The 18,175-nt window shown below is 38.4% G+C and overlaps 2 protein-coding genes across 3 annotated transcripts; both read right to left on the bottom strand.

Moving 5' to 3' along the window:
• Nucleotides 1-117: 117 nt before the first annotated feature.
• On the bottom strand, nucleotides 118-825 carry LOC119555233 (cuticle collagen 2C). The gene has a single exon (XM_037866513.1). The coding sequence runs from the start codon at nucleotides 823-825 to the stop codon at nucleotides 118-120; it is 708 nt and encodes a 235-aa protein (XP_037722441.1).
• Nucleotides 826-1,396: 571 nt separating this feature from the next.
• Nucleotides 1,397-13,865, bottom strand: LOC119552596 (glycogen-binding subunit 76A). Of its 2 annotated transcripts, none has more exons than XM_037862253.1 (3): nucleotides 12,883-13,865; nucleotides 5,896-6,115; nucleotides 1,397-5,283 (listed from the first exon to the last, which is right to left on the bottom strand). In XM_037862253.1, the coding sequence occupies exons 2-3, from the start codon at nucleotides 6,061-6,063 to the stop codon at nucleotides 3,418-3,420; spliced, it is 2,034 nt and encodes a 677-aa protein (XP_037718181.1). In that variant the 5' UTR covers nucleotides 6,064-6,115; nucleotides 12,883-13,865; the 3' UTR covers nucleotides 1,397-3,417. The 2 variants fall into 2 exon arrangements, with proteins under 2 accessions (XP_037718181.1, XP_037718180.1); XM_037862252.1 differs by lacking the exon at nucleotides 12,883-13,865 and adding an exon at nucleotides 9,327-9,505.
• Nucleotides 13,866-18,175: the final 4,310 nt, after the last annotated feature.

Here is an 18,175-nt window from a genome sequence, read left to right as displayed (position 1 = left end):
GAACGGATTATTAAAAAGTGACCTTGAATGATCTATATTGAGTATTTTACCTGTATCCCTTTCTTGCCAGAAAAACTTTCAAATAAAAAACAGTTATATTAAAGACTTCTGTGACTTTTAATTTCTTCTTTTATTGAATTTTGGGGTGAATGGATTCCTGTGCCGACTGAAGGCTAAGATGACCGGTTGATTGCCGATCTGATCGTCTTCTACAAAACTGAAGGCCCGCTCATTGCCGTAATAACGGTCTTCCTCGTCATAGAACCGATCGTAGTATCTGTTATGTCCTCCGGGGCTCCCTCCATTGGCTACATTGCCTCCACTGCCCCCATGTCCAGATGACGAGGGAGGAGGAGGAGGAGGAGGAGGATAGGGATATGGCGGGTACGAACCTCCGGGATATCCAGGTGGACCCTGAGGACCAGGCAATCCAGGCATTCCGGGGTAGCCCTTGTCTCCATGAGGTCCCTTCTCTCCGGCATCACCCTTAGATCCTTTCGTTCCGGGATAGCCCTTCTGCCCCGGTTGTCCCGGTGGCCCAGGAGGTCCTGGAGGACCCGGTGGACACTGACAGTGCTGCGGCGGTGGCTGTGGATACGGGTAGCTGTGCGGATAAGCCGGCGGATGATGATGATGATGGTGATCGTACTCCTCCTCAATGATCACTTCCTGGGGCGGAGGAGCTGGAGCCGGACTGGCGGCTTGAAGGGTAATCAGGCGAGGCACAGAGGCATCATCCTTGGCCTTAACACCTCCGAGGACTGACAGTAATGCCACCACCAAAATTGTCCAATTTGCCAAGCGAACTTTCGGATGCGACGACATGTTGTATACTAACTTAAATCAGATCATTGTCTTCTTTTATAAAGACTAAAAGCTCTGAAGAATGGCCATAGAGAATAATCATTCAATCTACCGTTAAAATAGCTCATTTGATATTTATGTCCGATCGAACGATCATCTTACATTTGTACCTTATGCTAATTTGTCATGTTTAATAAACTAAGCCAACTATTAATATAGGTAGTCTGCATAATTTGCATAAAAGTCAATGAATGAGTTGAGTTCTTAAACTGTTGAAAGAACTTTCACACTAAATGGGTATTGGACTTTGTGATTATGCTATGAAAAGTGAATTCTATATCGAATAAACTGCTTAATAGATAGAAAAAATTTAATCCGGTGAAAACGGTAATAAATTTTAAATGGAACCAGAGCATTGACTTTTTTTTTGAGTGGCCAGGTGGAAATTTAAATACTCGATTGGCACTTACCTTTGAACATTTCTACCGTTTTGAATTTAATATGTACTCCACATTTAATCTCTCCCCCTGAATTTCCATCGATGCACAAAAGAAAACACTTTCGAGTCACCAATAAATCTCTGTTCGCAATATTATTTTATTGTGGGTTCTTTATTGTTCTTTTGTTAGTGTGAAGTGGAACTCGTGCTGACAAAAGCCCCGCCCACACAAACCTTAACAAATTTCTGGTTTTTGGGCAGATCTCATAACATTTTTCGCCATTTCGCGAAATACTCACGCGTCAGTCTAAGTCATTTGGTTTGGGGGGACTTTTGTAATTTTTATGAGGTTTCTGCTATGTTAACATATGTAAATAGTTGTAACTTTTAAAGTTAGTTTTTATTTGTTTTTTTGCTTTTTGTTTTGTATTATACATGTTTGCTATGCAATAAACATATTTAATAGGTATTTTATTTTATTCATATAATTTGTTTAACTATTATTCTCATTTTTTCGTGTTTTCGGTCTGAAAACATTGAGGTAGCTGCGTTTGCAATTGATTTTTATAAGTAGGTATTCGCTTGTTTATCCCTGATATTGGCTATTTAAGGTTCTGTTGCAGATAAGAAGAGTTCGAATCGTTATTATTTCGAAAACATAAGTAAAAATCAACCAAAGAGGAATAACTAAATTTTATATTTATTTTATTCTGTATATATATATTTATATAATATTACGATATTTATTACGCATCAACATATACATAAAAAATATTTAAATCGTATAAATTAAAATTAAAGCATATTAAAAAAAATCAAACGTTAGAAGAATATCAACATTGAAGAGAAACAAAAGTTAAGGTTTGTCTGTTGTGTCAGATGGTTGAAAAAGTATTTCCGATCGGGGTACAAAGATCATGGGATAGGAGTATTTCCTTTGGGACTGTAAATAGTCAAAAAGGTCGCAAAATTAAACTCGAATTGACTAGATATTGGATGTTGGTTAGTTATAGTTAACTTTGGACTTGGTCTCTGTGCTCGAATGGATCTATAAGCAGGGCTATAAAATGATCTGGCAACTGTCGAAAGAGCTAATCGTATAGCTGCTCTTACGGAACGAAGAGTATGTAAATAGTGCTAAGCTCGTTTACTTCTCAGAACTGGTGCTGAACTAAGATTAACAGCAATTAATCTTCTCACAAAAATGAATTCTTTAAGAGTACATCAACTGGCAGAAACCCAATCTTAATAACCCGATCCAACTGGCAGCGACCTGGAAACGCTTTCTCATAGCAAACAAACCTAGGAACGAACCAAATAAAAATTGGGAATAACTGAAAACAGAAGAAGACATTGAAGAAACTGATCTGATTTTAGTTTGTTATCACTTGCTCTTCTTATAACATACGACTAACAACTATCTTTGGGATTGATTCGAACTTTGCTGGCTTTTGTTCTTGCTCGCACTACTCTGGTTTGTTTCTTTAATTTTTGTGGCGCTCTATTAGCTTTTCATAGCTTCCTCCTTCACTAACCCTTCAATCTATTCCGTTCTATAAAAATATAAACAATGTTTGCCTTCTCGAGGAAGGGTAGGGTGATTCGACTTATTTGTGTTCAAAAACTTGAAAATCCCGAGGGAGTACAGTAATTTAAAGACAGTTCATGGGTATTTTATAGTAACTACCTTTTTACTTAAACTGAGTCTTTATCTAAGTTGTTTTATGAACTGATAAGGTGTTGAACCTATATCAGCTCTAGGTATTTATAGATTGCTGGTTCTATTTATAGCTCCCGTTAGGCTATAAAACTGAGATAAAAACACAGTTCTTGTAAAGGGGTGTTCAAATACGACATCTATCTGTGAATTGAGTTTCAGTTGTGGGTACCTGACTCGAATTTTCATAAAATTACTTATTCCCAATCAGGATTTCCATCGAAAGAACGAAACACCCTAACGAAGAGGTAGCCCAATGAAGGTAGGTATTCTGATCTGTGATCTCTGTCTGGCCGGTCATCTGGGACTTGGGGATTCGAATTCTCTCGGTAAGAAGACACAACTTCAAGGTTGGGGGAATCCCAGACCTTGGTGTCGTGTCCGTGGGTTGGGGATGGATGGGGGATGGGTTCTATACGGTGTGCCAGTGCCTTTAGTGCGGGCCCATCGCCACCGGTTAGTAGAAGGAGCTGCACCAGGCATCGCCCGCCGTGGGGCTTAGCATTCCGACCAGAGTGGCACCGTGGCCCGAGGTAACGGGGCCAGTCGCCACGGACGGGGGCGATGCCGTCGAGCTGCCGGCGGTATGTGTCGAGCTGGGCAGACACTGGAAGCAGTAGTTGGCCCCGTAGTTGTTGTCCCAGAACTGCTGGCCCTTGCACTGGAATCGCACGGCGAACTCCAGCCGCTGGCCCACGTGCAGCGAGTTCCCGAACAGCACGAAGGTGAAGATGTCGGAGAAGCCGTCGCAGGAGTTCTCCACGTAGTTGGCCTGCAGGTCGGCATAGCTCCTCCACCCGTCCAGCGAGTACCTTATGTGCACCGACTTGTGGAAGTCAAGATTCCGGACGCGCACCGATCCGGATATCGTCTGGTTGATGTTGTCCGACACGGCGGCGTTCTCCAGCGACACCTGCTTTTCCCTGACCGCATCGAGGAACTTGGGCAGGCCGCCTGGCTGCTGGAACAGAGGCATCAGTAGCTTGTCGGACTTGGGGCCCATTTGAAGGGGCGGTTCCGCCTCCAGTATCTCCAGGTCCTCGAAAGCCGACTTCGGTATGGTGGGTATCTCGTCCAGGAAGGTCTTCACATCGGCCAGATCCAGGCCAAGGACATCGGCGAACCTCACTATCTTCTTGCGGCCCGGAGTTCCAGGTGGTGTCTTTCCCGTTTTTAGGGAGGAGCAGCGCCTGATGCGCTGGGGTCTGCAATCGTCCTCGTCGTCTGTGGTATCGATGCCATGACTCTGGGCGCCACTCTTCTCCACAGCCTCAGTGGCATCTTGTTTGGCCTGTTCGATTTGGGCCAGGTCCACGTTAACGGTGAGATTGCTGGCCGATTTGTCTGTTTCATCCACGCCACTGTCCGGTGAGAGTTCCACGTCTCTGGTTTCCTGGAGGGTCCTGTCGGGGAAGGAGGTCTCCTCTGTGGGGGTTCTTTCAGAGGAGGTTTCTGTGGAGGCTTCCTGTTGAACCCTCTCGTTGGATGCTTCCTCTTGGACCCTGTCGTTGGGTGTTTCTTCCTGAACTCTTTCGTAAGGGATCTCCTCCTGAACCCTTTCTGTTTGAACTCTATCGTGAGGGGATTCCTCTTGGGCTCTGTCAGTGGAGACGTCCTCCTCTTGTGAGACTTCTTTGAGTGCTCTTTCCGTGGAGACCACCTCTGGAGCTCTGTCTGTAGTACCAGCTACCTCTAGGACTTCCTTCAGTTCCATCTCCTCCCCTTCCTCGAGATGCCCATTGCTGAGCGGCTCCTCTTCGGGCTTGGTCTGTTCCACGGCCCGCAAACTGATACTGTGTTGATGAATTTCACTGAGGATCTGGGCCTGCAAGAAGGCCTCGTCCTCCTGAGCAGGCTCCTCAACAGCTGGCTGCTCCTCCTCCTGCACTCCGTTGGCCAGTCCGTGCCTTCCGTTTAGCTGTATGGTATTCGCATACTCCTTGAGTTCCGAGGCTGGCAGCTTTTGGTCCTGGGCAGCTGCAGCTGTGGATGTGGAAGCGGAAGCGGAGGCATCGAAGTAGGGGCCGTCGGTGCTGCTGCTGTGACTGCTGGCCATTGAAGCGCAGGCGTAGCCCGACTCCGCCGTAGAGTTGTGCGGCGTATTCGAGGCGGTTTCGATCAGGCGCAGGTACTCGCACTCGTCCACGGGACTCCCCGGCGACTCCAGCTCGCAGTCGAAGTCGAAGAAGGAGTCGGACTCATGGCGAAGGGGCTGCAGGTCCGTCACCGTCTGTTCCGAGTCGTGGGAATTCACCCACGTGTTCGTGCTGGTTCCATTGATGATTGGCTCATCCTCCGCGTTGCCCTCGCCCTCCTCGGTTGTCTGCGGTGGAAGATTCTTTATTAGATTTGTTCCAGCTCAAAAGTCAAATACAAATTCAATTTTGGTTGAGAACATAGTTAATACAATTTTTTAACCCTGGCCTAACGTTTTTTAAAGGTTATCTCGAACAAAACACCGAATAAATCCTTATACAAATTATAGTTTAAACAGATAAATTAAAATTTTGTTTAAAAAATGAAAGAAAAATATAACATAAAATAGCACACCTTCATCAAATAAAAGATATTTTGTTAGAACAAAAGATCAAAATATTAAAATTCTCTAAACTTAAAAAAATTCTCCAATGGAATAATTCAAATCACCAATAAGGTTTGAAAAAGTTCTATAAAAAATATTTTCATTTCTCAAGGGAGAGAACTACAACCAGCCGTCGGAAGCTTCCCAGTAAGAGGGCATAGGAAACAGCTCTGCTCGCTCTCTGCCGCCACACAAGCAGTGTACTAAAGTAGTCGTCAAATATATTATATAAATTTATTATATAATGTCATTGTATTTCGTGACGACGTTGTAAGTATACCTGACCAATACCTTTTATTCTCTACACAAATCTCTATTTAATTGATTTTGTGTTTAACATTCTTTGATATTCACCTGTGATCCCAAGGTGCGCAGCTTGGAGGACAGACTCCGAGCGAACGCCTCGGCTCTTCCGCGACATGAGGACATCCCTATGGTTGGTATGATGGAGATGATGCTGCAGGGCGGCCTGCTGTCCGGAGTACCCGTGTGTGTCAGTGGTATATCGCCGGGATCGTTCATTTACGTCACGTCAGCACACAACCGTGTCTGCTGCAACCGATCTGCGGAATATCTGCAAACAGAGTACCATCGGGATATGTGACGTGAGTGATATATTGAAACGCGACGAGCAATTTTTAAGTAAACAAATAAATTCACGCGAAATGTTGTTTTCCACCACTTTCCCTTTCAGCTTTTCCCATGTTCCCGGTGGCATTTTAAAACAGCTGGGGAACAATCTTCGCCAGTATATATGCTTTTATTATCCTCAGAGCGTTTTTCATTTCTCTTTCGTTGCCTTGGCTTTTTATTTGATTTAGTTGGATGTCATTAAAATTAAAATAGACTATTGAAAGAAGATGTCGGTTTAATTTGTTCTGGCTTGCCAAAATATTAATAAGTTTGCAAAAATATTTTTGGGAATTCTAACACTTTCTGTTAATCTTACATAATGTATTCTTAAACTAAAAAATAAACTTTTGAGCCATTATACGACCCTAATGTAAACACAACTTTATTGATATATAAATAAAAATTGTATTGTTAATTTAATGTTAATATTAATAATTGGGAAAGGACTTTTCAAAATTGAAAAATGACAATGCGGAATCATATTCTGTTCTGTTTTCTACACACCAGAAATTAAATGTTTCCTGTTCCGAAATTCTATAAATTATTAGAACAAAGTATAATCAATTAAATTATTATACATACATATGTATATTATATATGTCCAAGTAAAATAAATAATAAACAAAAACAATTACAATTTTATTAGAATATTCTTCTTTTAATAGTTGTGAAATGGTATATTTTATTACCACCAAGACAAATAAAATAGTACAATAATTTTGTTGTGTAACTTACATTTTTTCTGAATTTGCAACAGTTTTGAAAACCCTAAGATCGTTTTTTCTCTACAAGTCAGGTGATGAAATCACGTGATAGTTTGTGCCCCAAACTATGTCATCGAAATCCCCGATGAACCGTGTGACCATAACAATTTGTTAACACTTCTCATGCTCTTGGCAGATGGCAATGTTATTGTTTTTATTTTGCGATAGCTGCACGTGCATTACCTTTGATCAGGTGCAAAGCCAAGCCACGCCCATTAATCGATCTATATAATGGGAGCGAGAAGGCGATTTAATTGGGAGAGGAAGTGCCGCCCAATTAACACATCAGAGTTTTTGTTTTCAAAATTAGATGCGCCAATAGAGACGAGACAAAGTCAATTGGCCTTGAACTTTCCGCGGCATTTCTTTAAGTCTATTCCGATTTTCCGTCTCTTTTCGTTTTATGTATTTTACTTTTTATCTTTGGCAGCATGCATAGGAAATTTAATTAAGCGGTAAAATGAGTAAAAAGAAGTATAAAGATTGAATTGAAATTTTTTCCCTCGCCAAATGGCGTCGACAAAGTTTTTAAATAAACAAACGATCGTCTGACAATCGATCGATTAAGGAGGTCAAAATGCCGATCTCTTTAAAATTTCCCTAAAATTAAGTAAGCGAATGCAGGTCTCTTTGAAGCCATTTAGTATACAGATGCCACTGCATATGAGGTGATTCCACTTATACTTATGGCAGATATCTCATGATTCACAGACATCCCTTATAGCTCAGTACCTTTATTCATTTTTTTGCCTATAGATAAGTTGAATATTCTTTTGGCCTTTGGCCAAGTGGCTAAATGCGTTTTGGGCGCTAATGACGTTGGGTCAAGAAAAGCATTACAAAACCAAATGTATAAATTTAAAATCAAAAGTGGTTTGAAATATTTTTTAATTGCGATTGGCGTTATAATTTGCCAAATTAAGGAAGCATTTAAAATAAATTTGGCGACGCAAAATAAAATAAAAATAGTACAGCAATCAAAAATTTGTAGCTTTAAGACTTTAAGTAACTTAGCAATTTCCCTAGTCCTTTTGAATGTGAATATTTTCTGAATCATATTCTATACAAATATAATTGCTAGTGCAGTGTCTCAAGCTCACATTTATAAATAAAATATGTGTACAGAAAAAGAAATGAAAATAAATAAAATGAACACGAAATCTATAAATAAAGCTAAGACAACATATGTCTTTGACTTCTATTTTACGGCCAAAGTAACATTTCCGTTTTATTCTTCTTATGTTTGCTATTTTATTTGCGATTCTCTCACATTTTTGGCTTGGCGAATTCACGCTTTGTTTTGACCGTAACTGCGTAACTGCAAAAATGTCTTTCGCTTCAAGTATCTTACTTAAGTAGATACACGCACTGAGGCAAGAGACACCCATAAAGCCGCTTAATTGAGTTAAATTGGGGGAAATGTACGGAATTGATATTAAAGTGGACACCCCGACGACTCACGCAATAAAAATATATCTTTGAATTATGCTTGATTGCTTCATAGTGGAGGTTTGTCAAAGGAAGTCAAGGTGCTGTTAAGGTGCCAATTTTAAACCGCCATAATGGCATAATTTTACAAATCTGTTATCAAACATAAATAAGGTAAACGGAATATTTTTGGTTTTTATATCACTCGGCAATTTTTAAGCATTTTAAAAATGCTTTCACAAATATTTGTATATCTTAAGTACCTCTTATTAAGTTATTTGTAGGACTTAGTTACCAGAGAAGTAAATGAACTAAATATTTCACTTACACTTACTGTTTCAGAAAAAAGGTTAGGAAAGAAACAACAATATTTTGAGATGAGGAAAAGTCTTGCAAGTTCTAAGATCTTTAGATGTTGAAACTATACATTTTAGAGGAACACTTCAAGAAATCAAATCTATTTTAATTTAATCGGAAATTCCCTGGAATAAGCAACATTCTCATGTGTTTACAAGCCCTTCAGGTGCTATTATTGATGGGGTGACAGACATTCTTATCAGTTGCATCTCCCAGTTGCATTTGTCATGTCAATTAGTTAGTCACTGGTCCAGAGATAGATGCGCCATTAGCTGTTCACACCATTTAAATAGTTCGATTAGATGTTTCTAGGCCTACCGATCCGCTCTATATTTTTATTGCCGGTCGGCGGCTTATCACCTGAACCACACATGATATTTGCCAGTGGGCAATGGGTGGGTGAGTGGGTGGATTGGGTGGATGGGTGGCTTGGAGGTTGGGTGGTGCGGCGAACGGAACGCTTAATCATGCTGCGGCGGCGTCTCGATTATGAGGCGTGATAACGAATTTGCAGTTCTATTTATAGAAATCAGAATTGACCCGCGAACCGCGAAACGCGAACGCCTCTCTCACGATTGCACTCTTCGTGACTTTTTCACTTACACTAGACGACGATGATATAACCGATCGGCTCGACACAAATCTCTTTTCGGGACTTTAATAATTTTAGGTATTAAAAATCCTTGGGTTATCGAGCCCAAACCAGCTGGGGAAACCAACAAAACAACCGAAAACCACTCGAACTGCACCACGTCTGCAGCGTCACGGTGTCGGGCATGCACTGACTACCCACCGATCTTTTTGTTGTGTTTTTGGTACTCAGAAAATCCACCCAGATTGATAAGGCAAAATCGGAACGGATCGGATCGGATGGGATGCGATGGGATCGGATCGAAATCGAAGCGCAGCGGAGCGAAATCGCAAATCGTAGCCAAACACTGCCCTCAAGCTGATTGCACTCACCCCGCATCCGCATCCGCCTCCGCGGGAACCTGAATCCGAATCCGAATTCGTATCTGTATCTGTAACTGTTCCCCTGTATCTGCAGTCGCAGTGCATCCTAAAAGGTAGCGGCAGCGCCTCTCGATTCTGGCAGACAGCCGCCGCTACAGACAGATGCTCGTGATCAGTGACGTCGCAGCCTCGGATGTCTGTCTCAATCTTAATCTTAGCTAACTGCTCTTTGAAGTGCCCTTTTCCGACGGGGAGTATTACAAAATAAGAGGGAACTGGCCATTTATAATGGTATTTCAAACTATAACAATAATACACTTAATTTGAGTTGAAACATAAGTTCATATCATTTCTAGTTCATTTGTATACATATTTCAATAGATTTTAAGAAGTATGTTTTCATATCTATGATATTATTTCCTTTAATGATATGTACCTCAGTTACTATGGGTCAAAAATTTTAATATTCTGAAGTTCCCATAAAGGAAAAATTCAAAATATGTTATAATAAATACTTATAAGTAAAAAAGTATTAAAATTTAAAAATCGATAAAAAATAAATATTTAAGACCGCTGATAAAAAAAAAACAATTTTTTGTTGTTATTATATCATAAAATAGTATAAAATAACATTTGAACCTATAGTAACTAACTCTTGAGTGGGAAATGCATAAAAACTTGTTAAATATTTTTAAGCAAATATATCACAACATATAAAATTTGTAAACTTGCGTTAGTTTTTTAATAAAAAATCTTCACAAAGAATAAGAATAAAATAAACTTTATGTGGGAAAAATCCTGCTAGCACAAAAAGCAAATATAATTTATTATTCCAGAGTGTTATTTAACACACATGTAATAAATTGGTAAATACTGAATCATATTGCTTTAGCCATATCAACCATGTTACCCTCAGATAAACTATCTGCGTTAAATTTTCGCTGTCATTTAAGCCCCGTGGGCTTTGAAGAACCCCCCGGTGTTGCCTGCTGTGATTATGGGACCATATTCGATATGACCCTAATCAGGGGACGGTTTTTGCATTCGAGCATGAGATTAGGTAACTAATTTGTTAGTGTTTGGATTCGGCGCCGGAATAGTTTGTAATCCTGATTTGGCAGAACGAAACGAGTTGAGTTAGATTGATGGCTGACAGGAGAGACCAAAGGTGATAAGATTGTTTAGCGGATCATTGAACTGTTCTACAAAGCAAATATGCTTAGAGATGTGGTCTAAACAGGCAATTAATTATAAACATGAAGAGTAGTGATAAGATAAGCTTGTCCATGAAGTAATTCAAATTCGATAGATAAAGTCGTTAATGCTTATCAACATGCTTTTAAGTACCCAACAAATTTAGTAATTAATTAATAATTAGAAATTAAAATTAATAAACAGGCAATTAATTATAAATATGAAGAGTAGTGATAAGATAAGCTTGTCCGCGAAGTAGTTCAAATTCGATAGATAAAGTCGTTAATGCTTATCAACATGCTTTAAGTACCCAACAAATTTAGTAATTAATTAATAAACAACGAACGATCAAAGGAGTTTGAAAAACATTTAGAATAATTGTAACAACAATTCCGCTATGAATTCAGTAATATAAATTCAGGAATAACACACACACAAAGACATCGAAAGTCTTTCATGTTTCCTCAAAGATATTCAAGAATTGGTCAGCTTATAGAACTAAACAAATATCATTAGAGAACATTTTCACGCTGTCATTCACTGTCGCATATATCATTAGCACAAATTCAGTTCAGACCATTTTTTTGCAAGCCGGCAAGTGCCGCCCGCACATTGAAAATTTCCGTATAGATACGCGTTCCACCCATCAACAAACCACAACAGCTGACTGGCTTCTTTATTTATAAATAAACCAAAATTAATAATATATAATATTAATGTTGAGTTAGCTGAAACTTAGACTGGCGCATGTGGCTCATTCCCGGGAATACGGATTTGGAATCCTCCGACCCTCCAAAAAAAATCGATTTGCATCAGAACTTCAAGGCAATCAATATGAAATACAAGTGGCTTACACGAACCTCGTTTGAAGCGCTAATTAGCTTTCCGTAATTTTTCCTATCTACCAGATACATTGCGTACGTGTGTGAGTGCGTGTTTTCGGATGTGGGTGGTTTCCACAGTCATTTTTTTTCGCTTTTCGGCAGCGCGTGGATTTTTTTATTTATATTTGTATGACATTGCTATCCAACGAAATGTCAAAAGCAAACAAAGCCAAGCACCGTGAAAGGCAAAAAGAACTGGAAAAACGCTTGCGCCGATCTGAAAACCAAGTTACAGATATAAAGATACTTCGGGGGAAGGATACTTTCGCTCTCAGCTGGCTCTCGCTTTCCCTTTTTATGGTTATTGTTGGTGACCGGAGAATGGCGAGTGTCTTGGGTTGTTTTGATTACTGTGATAACGAGATTTGGATTGTTTTGTTTTGATTGCGGCAGCCAAGAAAATGTGCTATTTGGATGTTACGAATCCACGATATTGATTTATGATAACATGTTTTATTACCTAAGTACATGGTGTTCAAGAAAAAAATGTTGTTATTATGTTTAAGAACACACTGTGGTCAATTGAGACCAATTTAATAAACTAGATTATATAATTACATTTGCAATAGTATTTGTTTCAGTAGGAAACCAAATTTATTTTGATATTTTTAAGTTGCATTGAATACATATTACTTTTATTTAAGAATTCAACAAATAAATTAGTTATGTTGTGGCTTTAACACAGAACAATTTTAAGTGAATTATCTTATAATCGTATATTTATTACATATATTTATATAACCAATATTTAACATTTCATCAACAAAAAAATCCTTTAAGTTCCGATTTGTATAAATTAGTAGTACAAGAACCGGTTGATCAACTGTACATATGCTCATATTAAGCATGTCAGTAATTAAATTGATTGTTATAGTCTGGTCGATTTGGTGAACCCCTGAACTTGTACCCAATTGAACTCGTTCTGACTTTTAAGTTTAGTTCATGTTACTGAGATATGGCGAAAATTATGAAGCTGTGACTTTAAGTGGCAAAGCCAATGTCAAATGTATCTGATGGATGTACGCACACGCTAATTGCAGCACCATCAATTGAAGGTATATAAATCAGCACGCAATGTTTTCGTGTAAAACACGAAGTCGTGGTCCTCAAAATTACGATTTACCTACCTGATGTTTTAATATTATTCCAAGGCGTTCCCTTTCTGGCCTTTGCCAGTGCTTTTCTCGCGCTCGACGGCGAAGCAATAAAAAGAATTGCTTGTCAAAAGATGTGGCATAAATATCGCCCACATATACCGAATCTAGGTATATATAGTTACTATATATGCTGGGTGGCCTTTTGGTTATTGCGTGCCCGGATGTCGTTTATGTTTCGATGCCGAGGAAGTGACCCAATGTGGGAGAAAGGTTACCGAAGGATAATCACCAGTCGAGAACTTTCACTTTCATTCGTCGCACTCACAAGCCGCCAGGGGGCGCTAGTTAGATAACACTTTCTTGTTGTAGGATTTTTGTTTGCCTTTATTTTTATTTAATTTTTCTGCGCATGGGAATCTTTAATTCAAAATTATTTATTTTCTTCTTTATCCGCACACACTCGATTTGACTTGGGCTAAGGCTTCGATAAGGATCCGTCGGAGGTTTTCGGCTTTCACGAAGGCACGCGAAAATTAGTTGACTTCAATAAAATGTTCACTTTCGTTCAGCGCAGCCTTTTGTTTTGGGCTTTATTTATTCTTATGTGCGTTTATGTGATTTTTAGCAATTATTATTATTTATATTTATATTTTTGCCAGCGCTGAGTGGCAGCCGTGGTAGCAGCGCCCGTTGGAGTGGCAACGTTGGCGACTTGGTCGCAATAAGAGTGTCATTCAAGGGCATTGCAAGGTCGCAGCAGTTGCGTCTTTCGCCCACTGGCAACTGAGATGCGAGAGCGCCAAACGACGGCCTCTTTTCAGTTCTCCGATACACAGATACAAAGATTTTCGAGAATTATTTCGTTTAATTTTTTCGCAAATTTCGAGAGGATAGGTGTATTGGGGGGAGAGGGGGCCTTGTCACGCAGCGCTTTAATTAAGATTATTAATTTGCTTATCGGTGTATCTGGCGGATACGCTTTTGGCCCAGGCCTGAGTCTTGTGCCTCTCCAATCGCCCGTTTGGCCGTCCTGTCGTGTGGCAACTGAGGCAAGTCTCGCCAAAAGTTGCAACCTTTCAGGCCTCACTTTCGCTCTCATCGCCACCGCTTCTCTGGCCGATTCTCTCGGGAATTCTCTCTCTCAGTGGGCGGCTTTTGGGTGGTTCTGCTAGATATTGTTCTAAATGTCAACGATAAGAGAGAGGCACAAAACCGAGAGAACACACTTTTTAGCTGTTGGACAGTGGTGGTTAAATTGAAAAACAGTCTTCGTTTTGAAAAAGTTATATCTAATAATAAATTATTTTTCAATATTCTTAAACACCTGTATTTAAACAGAAAAAAACATTTTAAAGAGCTTTTTGACATCCACAATTAAAAATCGAAAAAGCTCGATCTACCATATTCGACTAGAATAAAACTTTACGTCAATTTGGAAATTTTGTGTTACCCCATATTATGGTTTCTAGTTGTGTAAAGTATTTTTATTCATTAAAAAAAATAAAATATATGTGTAAGAAGTTAAATGAATAAATAAATAAATTAAGGCCTAAGGCCTTAAGGTAACAAATAATTTTTAGCTTAAAGCCAAAAAAATGTATGTATATATGTATATATTTAATTTTTTGGTCTTCTTAAAACTACTCTTGGAGTAACTCAAGAATAATTAACTAAATATAAAAATATTTGTATAGAACTAGGGTCTACGGTTTTGTGTCATTATACCTAATTTATTCACTTATATTTGGTTGTTTTCAGAAAATACCAACTCTAATCAAATACCACTGTGCAGCATTTGTTTGCTGTTTGAACTACGCTCTCAGCTCCTCTCGATTTCTCGCGGTGATATCTCTCAATATTAGTTCTCTTTATTGCTTTACTCGATTGTGGAGCCGGCATTTTTAAACATTTATATTTTTTGTTTATATTTGCATACCCAAGCTGTTTGCCCGATTTTTGTTTTCGTTTAATTATTTTATTAATTGTTTTCGTTAGGTGAAATAGCCATTCATTCTATGTGCTATATCTCACTTACACTCTTACAAAAAATTGAGGATAGAATACCAATGTATCTTACAGTGAAACCACTTTGTATATTGCGCTCTCTGTTATTTTTAAAGTGCGTTGACTGGGCGAACTTCCCGACAAGATGCAAAAACTGCCATTCCACTTAAATGAAAATTGCACTTCTGCGGGCTGCAGATACAGATACAAAGATATATTCTCTTTGGCTCAAGTGTGTGGCCTCTCTCCCAAAAATGTCTCTTCGTTGTGCCACTTTCATCTGTAGGTCAGCGGCAAACTTTCGCTTTCACTTCAATGCGACGGCGCTCTCAGAAGAGCAATTTCCACGCTAAGTGAGCCACGTGCCGCACCTCCCACCTCCCCCCGGAAAATTCACTGGAGATTCGGAGGCAGAGAGAATGAGAGCCAACTATTATTTGGCTTAAGTCAGATTTGTTTATCACATAACTCAAAATTCAGTGTAATTTAATATTGAGTTTCGGGTGTCTAATTAGTCAGTTAGTAATTAAATAATGATGAAGTCATTTTTATTCTCTATCAAAACCTTCTATTTTAAAAAAAGATAGAAAGCCTCGACTACAAGATACCCGTTACACAACTAATAAACTTCAAAATAAATAACTTCGAGTAGAGGCGAAGAAACATCGATGTTTACATCTTAATTTAGTTTACATTCATACATCTTATACTTTATCCACTGACTGAGACGTCATTGACATTGCTAGATACAGTAAGGGGTATAAAAAGTAAAACAATTTTCAAGTTCTTGAATAATGGCGCCATACGTTCTTCCTCTGTCATGGATATAAGTTATAATATTTTCGATCTGGTAGCACAAACGTCTTCTTTCTCTTCAACCGCATTCATTCTCATCCATGAATATGAATCGTGTTTTGTTGGTCTGGGTAGCTAAAAAATTTAATATTTTTATTAATACAAGTTATTCATTTTTTTTTTAAGAAATGAAAGATAATTACATTTTCTTCTTTTCGTAAGGATTCTAATTTTTAATTTTTTTTTTTTTTTAATTTTTTTTCCTCTTCCATTAATGTGAGTTTAATTTTATTCCGATGTGGTAGCACTAATATCCTCCTACTCTTTAAATAACACGACCAAATTGTCGCTGAATTCTCGCGAAATTACCGCTAAATACTACATAAATATTCACTAAATTACAGCTAAATTAAAAAACAAACAAAAAACGAAAGGTAAACCAACCGATGAGAGCATGTTTTCGGGTTGGTAGCAAGGATTCTATTAATTTCATTCTGGTAACACTGGGGTTCTTTAAATGAAATTAAAAGCGGAGACGGACACCTTCAGAGCAAGTTTTGTCGCAGTCCGCCTAGGTGGCGCTGGGTCTTGAAATTATATACCCATTTATTTTACTTGTATTTTACATATTTTAAAATTTCTCAGAAATGAAAAGAATCAAGCGTTGCCAGACCGAAAAAATGGTGTCTCATCTTACTCACCTTCGCGCTCCATAAGCGGTAGAGCTGTAAAAACATCGATAGTGCCCCTACTCGATGTTTTCGATAGTGATAGTCCAAACCATCGATATTTTCAATAGTATCAATCGAATTATTATTTAATTTTTTATTTTGTATTTTAAGCCTATTGATAGTGCCCCTACTCGATGTTTTCGATAGTGATAGTCCAAACCATCGATATTTTCAATAGTATCAATCGAATTATTATTTAATTTTTTATTTTGTATTTTAAGCCTATTTGCTTTCAATTTTTTTAATTGCGAGGTATGAATACAGCTGCGACAAAAACCATACAATGTATTAAACTATTAAACACACATAAAAACAAATAGGTTAAAAATTTAAAAGATTTTGATTATAATAATTACTTATATTTTTTTTTTATTCATAAGTTAGAAAACTTAAAAATTCTCGTATGCTTTAAAAAGTCGTTATAAGCCATTATCGTTTGCCTTCTGATGCTAAAATCGAGAACATTAAAACTATTAATGAAAAACCAAGCACATTTCATAAACATGTTTTTTTTATTGATTATAATTATAAGCGAAAACATGATTATAAATTAAAGTTAAGAACCAGTTAAGATAATAATGATTATAATGAAATTAACAAAAGAGAGATCATCCGTTCCTCGGGAATTACATGATATTGATATAGTTGATTATAAATTTAATAAAGTTAAGAACTACTTGAGATTATTATGAATATTCATTTTTTCACTTTTCATAAAGTTTTCGTTTTTTCTGGAACCACGCTTCTGCGTTGCAGAATCTGCAACTAGTGATGTTAAATAAACGCGATACATCGATGGTGGAAAAAAAAATCGACGTATCGCGCAGCCCAGCCACTATCGATATTACTATCGATGTTTTTACAGCTCTATTAAGCGGGGACAAGAACTTCAGATACAAGTTGTCTCCGGATTCCAGCAGATCTCCGCAACAGCGGCGGAAGGCAGTGGATCCCAGAGGATCACCATCAATGGCTGGTGAGCCAGATTGTGCAGCTGGGCCAGGGAACCCGATCCCGGAAGGTGACGAGCATCTAACGGATGGGCAGCAAAAGCAAGTCGTCATAACGTATAATGCTGTGGGCATACAAATTATTAATTAATAAATATACAAAAAATATTAAATCAAAATCACCTGAATCCATTTTCGTTTTCCCGATGCCAGATCGATCTATTGCCTGAAAATAAACTAATAAATGCTCATTTCCACACCACCTTGAGGTAGAGCAACACGGCGCGTTTTTTTTAAGTGGTTCGCCAAATAGCCCTAGTCCACAACTGAAATATATATACATATTCAACTTATATAATATACCTTAATATTACTATATAACTAATCAAACTAAATCATTCAAATTCATTTGATCCCACGCTGCTCGTCTCCAGTCCCTCGCTGCCCTTAAAAATGTCACTCTGAATGTCAAAGAGGACTAGTACACACCAGATCTCTGGGTAAAAGTCTTGACCATGAAGATGGAGTTGTCTTTTCGTGATTTTGAGCTTCTTGATGGCACCACGAAGGCCATTCTTCTACTTTTGGCCAAAACATTTAAGGATATCACTCTTCAGATAGCAAGCCTGGAATTGAAGATCAGGCGCCACAACAAAAAATCTAGAGGCGGCTTTCACAAGTTGGGTTGCTTGTTTTTCTATTGTTTCAGTGAGTAATGGTGGCGTGTTGGTTTTAATATAGTCATAATATTTTTTGGAAATGGTTTCAAAATTAGTTTTGAGAATGGGTTTCGCATACAAGTCGCCTAGTATGACTTCTGTATGCGAGTCTCCATAAGTTTTT

This window comes from Drosophila subpulchrella, chromosome 3L, assembly GCF_014743375.2.
Source record: "Drosophila subpulchrella strain 33 F10 #4 breed RU33 chromosome 3L, RU_Dsub_v1.1 Primary Assembly, whole genome shotgun sequence".
Classification (NCBI taxonomy): Eukaryota; Metazoa; Arthropoda; class Insecta; order Diptera; family Drosophilidae; genus Drosophila; species Drosophila subpulchrella.
This window is presented reverse-complemented; position numbering and strand designations above follow the sequence as displayed.

Bases quoted from the DNA above. Each gene is read 5' to 3' on its own strand.
- LOC119555233 (XM_037866513.1), bottom strand. From the start codon at position 825: ATGTCGTCGCATCCGAAAGTTCGCTTGGCAAATTGGACAATTTTGGTG.
- LOC119552596 (XM_037862253.1), bottom strand. From the start codon at position 6,063: ATGAACGATCCCGGCGATATACCACTGACACACACGGGTACTCCGGAC. The intron at 5,284-5,895 runs GTGAATATCAAA...CTTCCACCGCAG, and splicing joins TGCGCACCTTGGGATCACAG to ACAACCGAGGAGGGCGAGGG.